This window comes from Argiope bruennichi, chromosome 3 (assembly GCF_947563725.1).
Source record: "Argiope bruennichi chromosome 3, qqArgBrue1.1, whole genome shotgun sequence".
NCBI lineage: Eukaryota > Metazoa > Arthropoda > Arachnida > Araneae > Araneidae > Argiope > Argiope bruennichi.
Window position 1 is genome coordinate 80,349,159 of NC_079153.1, and position 12,670 is coordinate 80,361,828.

The following is a 12,670-nucleotide window of genomic DNA, read 5'->3' on the forward strand; positions in this document are numbered from 1 at the left end:
ATGCTACTCATCTTGGCTCGTGCTCTGCACTTGTATTTTTAAACTGTAAGGTTCAGAAATATTAGAAGGCTAGAGATCTAATGGCGTCATAGCCAATCTTCTGGGCATTTGTAATAAATAAATAAATAATTTAATGGCACTTGTTAATTTTTATGACCCCAGGGTTTACTTGGTGATTTTCAGATTACACCAAGCTTTATTTATCTACATATATAAAAAGTATTGTTCATTTGTGCGTGTCCTTTATGGACTTAGAAACTCCTGGACCCCATATTATTCAAATTTTATATACAGATATGAGTCACACAGACGTATCCTAGAAAGTTTGGTGATAATTAATCGAATAATTATTTTTTATTAATTAAACACGATTTTTCATGCCTTTACAGTTTGCGCCTCTGCCACGCACTTCTTTTTACTTCTTTTATTACGCCGATGGAGAAAGGCTAATGATTCTTTTCCCTTGCCTCTGATGACGTGGAAAAGTATTCGCGCATGCACAATGTGTTAAACTATTTTTCCCTATATATATAAACTATTCGAAGGAATTTTAGAGACTGCTCTGTGTTTTTCCCCGGCCAATGAGGCAGGATTTAAAGAGTGTATCGCCTATTGTTTCAAAGGAAAATATTTTTTTAGTGTTTTAGGTATGTAAAATTAAACATTATTAATTAATCGATCTTTAAGAATTTATTCTGATGTAACTATAAATTAAATTTAAAAAATAAAAAAAATTACAGATTTATGATTTAATTTCCATTGCCTTTAAAAGCGTGGAAAATTAAAATCAATTTTTACGCATGTGCAGTGTTATTTATATTCTGGTTTATACTGCGAGCGTTAAATTTTATGCAGTTTCGTAATGTTCAGTAAATAATTGCACATTCAATTATGCAAATATCCCGTGATACCTCAGCTGATATACCCCGTGCAAAGCCGCGTATATCAGCTAAATATTCTTAAGATGCTAAGATTGTTAATGATATTTCGCATTTTTTTGGTATTTTATCCCAGGAGTTCAAAAACTTGGTAACTGGGTATTTTGAAGTAATGGATTCTTTAATATCTGAAAAAATTGATTACATTGTCCTTCGTTTAAAATGCGATAGAAAAAATAATAACCCCTCAAAATTTTTGATGTAAAAACACACAAAACACGACACTCAGTCATAAGGATATACAGGGTGTCCTTGAATTCAAGGGATAAATTTTAAGGGTAGATAGTATACATATAAAAAAGCATTTTTGGTATAGCAATACGAGGTCGAAGATGCAAAGTGTATTAAGAAAAAACAAAAAGTGCCAGAAAGATGAAAAAAAAAAAAAAAACTCTTTAATTACATAATATTTTTAGAGCAGATGATATGCAATTTTAATTATATAACTTAAATAAAATTGAATTTTTTTGCAAGAAAATATTGAATAATTATGGAGATATGTTTAGTTTGTATTATTAAATCGTCTGAAAAACCATCACATAATAATTAATTTCGCATAGTTTTAATCATGGCAATTTTTATTATTAATAACTTTTCACAAGTTATTTAGTTTTTCTTGATAATTTAGATGCTTCGTAAATCAGTAATCTTAGATTTATATCTGAAATACATTTGATACATATAACTAATTAAGAAATAAACATTTAAATTAATAAATAAGGATTTGTTTTATAAAAAAAAGAGTATTTAATTTTTCTTTAATAAGAGCAGAATACAAAAACCTTGAATGATTTCATGCACTGATTAGGATCACTTACAATTTATAAAATTGAAACACTGCGTAGTAATCACTCTAATTTCATTGAAAAAAGTATTTGCTCTTTTTTCAATGAAAATGAAATGAAATCAATGAAATGGAATATAAGCAATTCTTCATGATGATTATTTTAGGAACCATTGGTCAAAACGTGAGCTGAGACATCAAAATTTGACTTATTTTTTTAAAATTTAATTTAATATTTTAAGATAAAATCAGTTTTGAAAATTGAGAAATCATACTTGATTCTAGAAATAAATCCCAAGACGACGTGTGGCAATTTCATGTCATTATTGTTTTGAAGGAATTCTTTAAAAAAATAAAGATGCATGCATTTTCTTCTATATAACATCGATTAACATATTGCTGCTAATGGCAATTTGGTTTAGTTTTATATGCAAAATTACATCCATGCCATCCTAAATTACAATATATGCAAGAGCGTGAATTTAAATCATATTGTTAACTTTCTGGAAAAGTAAAATACCCAAGAAAAATTTAACAGACATTTATCCTGATAATTTTAAAAATACCTCTGCATATGAATATTATTTAATTTTAAAATTTTAATTACGCATTTTATAACATCTTTTTTTGTATTATTAAAGTTTCAATAACTTCTCTTTAAACTATGTATTTTTTAATAATTTATTAATCATAATATTCAATTTAAATATTAGATAATGATTTGAATTTTCAGTTTTTTTGCAGGGCTATTTAATACTCCACTGCTTGCCAAACTGTTTGAAAAAAATGGGGGGGGGGGAATCTAAAGATGTTCCCTTTCCACAAAGGCTTGTAAAACCTAATGAATAGGCACATTTAGATCAAGCCATTATTGAAAACCCAATACTAAATGGATGTGCTATCAGGCTAGATGGAACATTGAGAATGCTGCTCCAGTTTGTTTCAGTTGCTAAAATCTTTAGAAAATGGACAATTGAAAATTGTTTGAAGTGATATTAAAAATTTTAATTCTTCTGCGTTTGGTGAATTAATTTTGTATTAATTTTTATAGAAAAAGATTAGATTTGTTATTAAGCAGCACTTTGTGAATCTACTTATTTGAATTAAGAATCATTTAACATATAATTTGCTAGAGTTTAAACAACAATAATTATTGCTATTTTTCTTGATATTACACATACACATGAAGGGATAGTCAGTTATACCTCCCATAATCATATTTTATGCAAAATTTAATAAAAATCTAAAATTTTGAGGTGAATGTCGCATATCAAGTTTTATCCCTCTATAGTATTGCATTTTTCATTTCATGTGCAGATAGAATTCCAAAAAAGAAATGTTTTTTCGGAGTTAGGGATGTAAAAAATCAGATTCATCAACGTCAAAATTGATTTTCTTTTTAAATTATGTTTTTGCGTTGCATACTTCATATAAAGAAAGCAGAAATATGAGAAATATTTACATTTTAGAGCTTTTTATTGTTGTGTATTTAAAACTAGTGGACACAGTTTAAATTGTAGTTTATTAAAACAATAAATTTTTGAATTACTGTCACAGAAAAATAATGAGTATACTAAAAAGATAATTCTTTTAAATTGACTATAACATCCTATTTGAGACTCAAATCAATTAAAATTGAATAATAAGCTTTATTTGTAGCAATATATCAATGCATCTTTTATTTTCTATGATTGTATCATAATAATGTGGGGGTATTAGTATGGTGCCACTATTTATAGTTTAAAATTGTTAGTCTTGTATTGTTTGTACTTAGTCCAGTATGCAAATTCTATATATAGTTATGAATCTGTAATATTGCTTCCCTGCGCAATCACTTTCATGGTAAGGTAGACTTTTGTAGATAACGGATGCTGAGTAGATATCGTGTTAGTAATTCTCGGGTGGTGACAAAATTGAAGATTCCAAAAACTATAAAAATCATGGTGATAGCTGTATTAGGACTTTAATTATGTCAATTATTTTAGAAGATTCTTTACCTTCTTACAGAAATTATGAAAAACTGAATTGAGTTGAGCGCAAGTGAGTTGTTGAACGAGTTCTCTTTGTGCTGTTATGGTTGTTATTACCTATTTGCTGCTACTGTGCTGCTGATTTTGCAAGTGCTATTTTTTTGTATACTGTGTTTTGTTACTGTAAATTTGTACTTCCGTGTAGAATGAAATGTCTTTATCCATCATTGAACCTGTTGGACTCTTTCACTCTACGCCCCGGGTTTTGGAAAATTTCCAAAAAACAATATAGTTCCAGAAGAAATCAAACTAAAATCACAATTTGAATTATGTTTCTTTATTCCATTTATGAATGAATACATTGAATAAAATGAACATGAAATAATTACTTGAAAGAAAATGACTTCAAAATTCATGATATGTATATGAAATGGAATGAAATGAAAAATTAGTGTCTTAGTTGCGAACCATTGCAAGTGTATCACCTGAATGGGATTTCAAATAAAATTGATCAAATCACATGTGAGTGCCTTTATATCCGAAAAGGTATTCTTTACACAGTTATTTTAAATAATTCTTGAATGTTCGTTTCGAAATTTTGGGTCCAGCCCTGTAAACTAATGTCTTTTAAACGTGTGGTGGGATTGAATCATGCTTCATGAAACGGTTTTTCACCTTTGGGAGTTTCTACTACAGGTTGGGGAAGTAATTGTCCTGCTGGGGCCGAAACTTGTCTCATTAAACGTTTGGCTGACATGCAGTTTTTGAGTGCATCTTTGAAATTTGGTGGAGATGTTACCTGAAAACAAAAATGTAAATTTAGTCACATATTTCATGTAGTTAAAACAATATACAAAAGAAGCTTATAAAAGTTTTGAACATAATGGAGAAAGGAATTTGATGTAACAATATTAAGTAAGTAATGAAACTAATAAAGAGGTCACATATTTCATGTAGTTAAAATAATATACAAAAGACATTTATAAAATTTTTTAAACATTATAGAGAAAGGAATTTGACGTAAAAATATTAAGTAAGCAATGAAACTAATAAAGAGGGATGCTGTATCATCTAAATAGTTCATAAATGAGAAGACAGCATTTTTATTCTTCTGGAGGATTTGTTCTGGAGCCAGCTTATCTAATTTCTAAATTTGATATGAATTATTGTGAACTGATTTTTTTAAAAAATAATTTATGTTATAGATTTCCTTTTATTTCTAACAAGCATATCAAATTAATTTATTAAATGTTTGGTTTAAATCAAACGTTTAGAAAATTCTTTAGTTCATTTATCATCAGCTGTTTTAAATAAAAAAAGCAACATTTCTTATTTTATTTCAGTTTAAGAATTAATAATTAAGTCAAGACAAGATTATAAGTAATACTATAACGGAACAGATTTTCAAAAGAAATTCTGCATATATGCCTATTTTTCTTAATGACTATGGTTTCATCCGGTGTATAAAATTGCAGCCTCCGTTTTGAGGTTTTGTTGTTGAAAATTTTTTTAATTGTGACGTCTTTTGATTTCGTTGCATTAAAAGTAATATTTGCTCTATTTAATAAAAAATTCATTTTTATTAGGCATCATTTTTTGTATTGTTTAGAACCGAATTAATTGTTTGATAATGTAAGAATTATATATTTAAAACTTCTGTTGTTGTTTTTATTACTTAAGGCACTTGTCATTGACAAATCCGTTGACAAAGTGAGTGATTTAAGTTGAGTTTGTGCAGTAGTTTCTGAGGGTAAAGGACCCTGAGGATTAGAAGGCAGAAGTTTGATTTCTAGCTCATATGAAGATGACACTCACACACACTCTTGCAGTCCCTCTTTACAGAAGGGCTTTTTCACACACCTCACAGATAAAGAACAGGGTAAACAGCAACCATGCCTGAACCAGGACTCGAACCCAGGACACCCAGATCACGGGAAAGATACTCTACCCCTAGGCCAGGACGCCGGTTTAAAGCTTCTTATTTAATTGTTTATACAATGTTCTGAAAGCAGCAAATTAAATTGCAAGAAAAATGATTTTCAATGACATGATAATTTTTATCCCTGTACAGTTTTTTTTAAAAAAATAATCCATAAAAAAATTGTGTATATGCTTTAACCATTAAATGCCGTATATTGCCTCTAAGCAACATGCCCTATATTTGTTTTCTAAAATATTATAAAATTGAAGCATTGATGTTTGTTCATGCCATTTGATGCCAATAAGATACATAATGTAAACGTTCTTTAATTAATTTATAACATATGAATGGCAACTGGATACTTATAAGCAATGCATATACCTAGATATTTTCAACTTGTGATTGCACGGTCTTTTTTGTTGTTTATTAGGTTTAAGAATATCATACGTATTTCGTTTCTGCAATGCTGAAATATAAGTTTCTGCTTGAAAAGTAAATATTTGATTCTATATTTATAATTATATTGGTTATTTGACAGTAAAATATTTGCTGTCGGCAAATCTTTATATATTTTGCCATTTGACATAAAGTTTATTTAAATTCTGAAAGCAGTGAACAATTTGGGTTTTAGAAAATAAGAAGTAATCTAGATTTATTGACATATCTGACTGAAATCTGAATTAAAATACTTTATTTTTGCATCTAATATTTAAAAAAACTTTTTTGGAGAGAAATCTGAATTTATGGGTTCCGAGACTACGTTTTTTTTTTTTTTTTTTAATCTAAGATATTTTTTTATAATCTTCTATGCAGTTTTTTTTCTCTTATATATTTTACAAGAACTCAAAATAAGTATTTGGGTGAAAATGAAATAGAAGAATTAATAAATAACTGAATAAATGGTGAAGTTGATTACGATTTCTCAAATAATGTTTCGGATTAGAAGCTTAGTGAGAGTATGGATAAACTTTTAGATGAGTTGGAAGACAGTGATTTAGATGCACAAAAACATTCAAAGAACGTGGACATATAAAGACACTGAAGTCAAAGCTTTTCTTTAGAACAAAGATTCAATAATGATTGACAAGTAATTATTCCGAGATGCAATAAAAAGATTTTTAAGAAATAAAATGCTGAAAAAAAAAGGGATTGTTTAGTGGGAAAAAAGAAATTTTAAATGTAAGTGAAAATCAGATAAAGTTTAATGAAATTGAGATTATACCATTCAATATGAATCAGCTGCATATGCTATTAACTTTTTTTTCACAAATTAATTATTTGTGGAAATTCCTTATCATAGTTCTTAAACTTCAAGAACTGAAGCAACAAACTTCTTATGTTGAAGCAATAAATTATTAAAAACAACTTTTAATGATTTTTCTAAAAACTATTGCAATATAGGTTTTAATAAGAGAGGATTCTCTATTTTATAACTTATATTCTAATATTTTTACAACTAAAGATTTGTTTTTTAGTTTATTCTCTTTGGTTTTCCTTTCACCTTAATAGATGGCGCTGAGATCATTCAGTTTATTTTATATGATGACGAATTAATTTGACCAAACGTGGGCGTTTTCAACTTTCAGCGCGGGAAAGTTGAATATAGATAAGTATAACTAATTGTTTGCGATGATAAATTAAGTTTTCTTCATAAAAACCTTTTGGAGTTCATTCAACTGGTATGTACTTTGCTTTTATATCTTAATGATGTTTTTATAACTGTCTTATAGTTTATAATTGTCTTATAGTGCTTTGATTTGGCTTTGCACGGATTTGAATTTTGAAATAATTTATTATTTAAGTGTCAATACTTTATTTATTAATTCTTCTCTGCAAAGAAAAAAAAAACTCTGAATTCCTTGGGATTTTCGGGTATTTGGACGAAAGTCAGATCGTCACAGAAAAAAATTCCTTGTTTGAATCCTTGCCTAAGGGCGACCCTTGATGAAGTCCTCAAGCCGGACTTACCATTTCCTTCCTTTTTTAATTCCATTTTATTTCGTTATATTTTTGTTATTTAAAGTTAACATTTACTTTTAATTCTTAAACTTCTTCTATCTTTAATATTATAGAACTTTATCAATGATATTTATTCTCGACTAAGTATTGACGATGTGTAACTAATTTCATTTTAGTTGTACTCCATACTAAAAACGAAATATAATTTAAAAAAATACTTTTTCCACAATTTATTCAATAAATAAAAATAATAAACTTTTTTATTGATATTTTCTAAAAATCTGGCATTTAAAGGATAGTGATTAATCTTAAAGAGGAAAGCACTTCAAATGCGAGAAACTGCTGTATATGTAAGTAGGTGCTCGCTTCCATGGCGGATACAATAATGATAGTGATACTTTCTAGTTCCATTGTAGATAGCGAGTCGTACATGTATGTAAGAAGTTAATATATGTGTTGTTCGTAAAGACCACAGAAAATGTAGTTTACTATTCATTGTGATTCGGTCATTCCCTTGAATCCAGATGTCAAGCCTTACGAAGGTAATTACAGTTAATAATTTTCTAAGGAAGATGAAAGTAGCATCTTCAAACATGTTTTTAATACTTTTTTTAGCATTTTAGGGTGTTTTTTTAGAATATCGTTTGATATTTTTTCGTAAACGTTTCAAGCTTTTGGTTACCAGTATTATAGACATTTTATCATTATTTTTGCTCCGGAAAGTACCTTATTATCGAACAGGCTATCCACAGAGATTGTATCTGAGTTCTAAGCATCTTTTGATGTTGGAAAGCGAAGGGCTGGCTCCCTTTTTTTCCCCCTTGATAATTAAATTGTTTTCTTTCAACAAAATAGATATGCGATTTTTTTCCAAAACAGAAATAGATTTTCTATTTGAAAATCTTCTACAGAAATAGATTTACGATTCTGCCGCTATTTTGAAAAGTAGATAGTGGACAGTATACTATCTCAAAAATAATTTAAAAAATATTGTTTGGCAATCAGAAAACGAGTTAACAAAGCAATTATCCTTTGTTTAAATGTTTTAATTTCACATTATTCGGAAAAAGTGTTTTTGTAAGAATTAATTTTTTGATTAACGCCTTATTAACTCACTTGATCTTCGTTGACCAGTACATCGTCATATGACGGAGGCTTGTCCGATGATAAATCTATCGATATCCGATTACCCGACGACACATCGTTTTGTGTGATAGACCTACGTTGCCCGTCGAGATTCTGTTCGTGGCAAGATCTGGAAAAAGAAATGTTCTTTAGATATTGCATGCAGTCAAATTTTAAATTCGAATAATTAATATAAATTGTTATTTATACATTCCTGTATCCAAAATATGTGGTTCCAAGTTAAAGTTTTTACGATACTTTGTCCATCATTCAAAATCAGTGTAAGTCAATAAATGACAAAATGAATAAATAAACGTATGGACATTTATGCAATCTTAATCTGGCTTTAAATCAAATATAAATTGACTGACATATGAATGGAACAAAGCTTTTGTTTCTCTCAGTCGGGACACAGTAGATCATTGACCTGCTTCATGTTTCTGAAATTTCATAAAATTTATATGGTCATAATGAAAAGATTCTTGATCTGAAATAAGAGTAGAACTCCGTCTTTTTTATATAGTTTAGTAAAAAGTGTACTGTAATGACGTTTTGATTGGTAAATGATGAACATGTTCTAGAAATAAATTTAAGTCATTCATAAATAACTCAAATCATGACATAAAAAGTTAACCCTTTGTACTCGATGTAAGTCGATGCAAAATTATTCAGCTAACACAAGGACTTGCTTATTGCTATGAAAAAAATATTTATTATAAGTTTAAGTTCAGTTTTACCGAAAAATTAATCTACATCTTCTTACCATTCTTTAGGTATTTTTTTTAAATAAATAAAACGTCAAAATGATGCACCGTTTTGAATGGCGAGTGAGACACACCGTCCTCCGAGTGCAAAAGGTTAAGGAATTTTTGATCCCACATTCGATTTAATAATTGTCAAGCTACCCACCCATATGTGGAGAACGTTAATCTAGAATATTGTTTTAATATAAATATTTTTGTTAGAAACTTAATGCAAAGCAATATGAAGAATGCTTTAAAAATGTATAGTAGGGAAATGCATAGTAGTCTTGTAGGGAAGTTTTATAAGCATCAAGTCTAACATTCCTTTGGAATAAAAAGTTCTAATGCATTTTAATATTCATAGATATTCTAACTAAAAACTAAATAGATATTCTAACTAAAACCATATTTCTAACTAAAAACTTGATTTGTTTGGAATTCGTTGAACTGTTTGACAGTCAGAGATACGATTGCGATCTTTCTGTTCCATTTTTGAAATGGTCGGCTAAAAATGAAACACTTGGGAAGATCGGTGAATTGTCCCGAGTATGAAGACACAGATTACTTCTATTTTATGTATCCGCTTTGTTCTCTTATTTCTATGTCGTTTACAACAAATTTTTTTGTTGTTTGTTTCTTCAGATTTTCAATGTTCGCAATGAGACAGATTCCCCATGTTTATGTTTCTGAAATTTTTCGCTTACACAGTTTACTCATGTCGGGCAATTTAAACGGAAAATAATTAAAGTGAAATGGTGCTTTAATCTGCCAGAAAAGTTTCGAGTTACACTTTTGTTGCGTCTTTCATCGTTCTTGCTCCGTGCTATGAAAAATAAAAAAAATAAAAAATGAAAAGAATACGCCAGACGATATATTACTACTTTTCATTTGGAAATGAATAAACAGAAATGAAACGGCAATTAATTTATTACAATAGAATATTACTTTAAAGTAATTACTTGGAATAGTTACGAAATACTCTATAGTAATATGCTTTTGTGAATTGTTTGTCTTTTTTTTTTCCTGAGCACATTGTTATTTACTTGCGATAATTCGATCATCGTCTGACAATAGTCCATAGATTCAAGATGAAAGAGGTATAGATAACTAACACGTAGCTGTATAATGAAAGGGCAATAGATATGATCAATTGTCATAAAATTGTAATGCCATTTAAAAATTGTATGGTTGGAATTAAAAACTGAGGTGAAAAGCAATTTTTTCCGAATATTTTACTCCCATTATTTGTTTTCTTTCATAATTTGTTTCCCTGCTTTCTAAAAAGCACACCTATGAAATTCAGCGCTCTCACGATGACTCACTTTTTATTTATACAATATTTTTTTCTGGTATTCTGGTTCTTAATCTGATAAAAAAAAAATATAAAATATAAATAATGTTTCATTCGTCAGTTCAGAATCGAAATGTTTTGGAAATTGAATTTCGATTAATCAAATACAATTCTTAAAACAAAATATATTCGAAGTATTCAAATTCGTTGGCTAGATTTAATGAATGTATAACAGCATATCTGAGTTCCCACAAGTCGCTATTTTTTTTACATTGAGATGATGAAAATTTTAATTCTTTTCAACAGCCAAATTTATCAAAAATCAACATAAATGCTTAATTTAATGAATGTATAACAGCATATCTGAGTTCCCACAAGTCGCTATTTTTTTACATTGAGATGATGAAAATTTTAATTCTTTTCAACAGCCAAATTTATCAAAAATCAACATAAATGCTTAATTATTTCTTATATGATAAAATATTATATTACTAATAAATATATCCATATATAAGAATTTGAATGCTTGTGCTTCGAAGCAAATAGAAATCGTAATTAGAAATTTGAGTTATGTGCAATCATATTAAAAACAATGCTTTTGTATTTAAAATAAACATATGGCACAAATCTTTATAAAACATATTCTGCTCTTTAGTACTGCGTAATGGGATTAAAAAATAAATCCGCTGTACTGTTATGATAAAATAAATTCAATAAGATTTTCTTATTGAGTTTCATAAATATTTTTTGAACTGCTACATATATTTATGTTATGTTACTTTACAAAAGCGGTAATTATGAGCCCTAATTATATTTTCAGTTTTAACAAAGCATTATTATAATCAAATTTCTTGGCCCAAATTAAAATGAAATCAAAAGATTTTTAGGGCTTCTCTGGACTATAATCCAATTAATCCGTTGAATAAGATGACCTATTTGCAGAAGTATTATTTGAAAAATATTTTGTGTGATGAAATCGCTTTACCTCTTCAATGTCACCCATAATGATACTGCAACAATGAGGATGATGATACATGTGACAGCTATGAGACCGACTCTGTACATTTCTTGACTTCTATTAGAGTTGAGTTCGCCTGCAAATAGAAAACTATTTAAAACAAAGAGCTTTGATTAAAAACTGAAAAAAAAAACAACAGATACAGCGGTGAAAATTATTGATGGATGAAAAACATTATAACAATCCATAGATTTTTAAAGTTTATGAATGGTGGCGATATTTTAAGGATCCAAAATTACACAACCAGTCTAAAGATAATGATTAATCATATAAGTTAAACAATTTAAAATATGAATAATATGAATTAAAAATAGAAATATGCAATAAAGATTGCCAATTCAACTATCGGGCAGCTATTGGAGGTAATGAAATAGCCATCAGTGGTCGCACATCCTCTCAATCTGCTGACGGTGGTATTGTAATCAGTTTAGTAGCAGTGGTGAATTTAGGCATTTTACAGTTCTATGTAATCCCCATTATTAATTCCCACTATTTTATTAATTTAATTCCGATCTTTGAATTTAACCAACAGATTAACTATCTGTTTTAGATTTTTTTTATTTCAGTAACTTTGTGAATATATATATATATATAATATAATATTTAAATAAATACAATATATATATATAATTACTCATGACAATGCGGCAGACACGATTATTAATTCAATTTAATCAGTAATTATGAATGCTTCATATTTAAATAAATACAATAGCACAGATAATGTGTTAATATTTATTTATTGACGATTTCATAATTGAGTGACATACTCATTTATACGTATTATTTAATAAGACGTTTATTGTTTATAAATATTGTAATAACCAAGTAGTTGCAATGAAAGATAGGAACCTGACCAATTATTATTGGCAAAATATAAAAATTGATATTTATAATTGATTAAAAATTATATTTTATATA

The 12,670-nt window shown here is 28.2% G+C and overlaps 1 protein-coding gene across 3 annotated transcripts in view; it reads right to left on the minus strand.

Annotated features, from left to right (window-relative positions):
- Positions 1 to 4,013: 4,013 nt before the first annotated feature.
- Positions 4,014 to 12,670, minus strand: part of LOC129963517 (uncharacterized) — a 78,755-nt gene continuing 70,098 nt past the window's right edge. For all 3 annotated transcript variants that reach the window (XM_056077946.1, XM_056077945.1, XM_056077947.1), the window contains exons 6-8: positions 11,717 to 11,825; positions 8,689 to 8,827; positions 4,014 to 4,491 (exon numbers count right to left, since the gene is read on the minus strand). In XM_056077946.1, the coding sequence (XP_055933921.1) occupies positions 4,342 to 4,491; positions 8,689 to 8,827; positions 11,717 to 11,825 (398 nt within the window). In that variant the 3' untranslated portion in view covers positions 4,014 to 4,341. The remainder of the gene's footprint in view (positions 4,492 to 8,688; positions 8,828 to 11,716; positions 11,826 to 12,670) is intronic.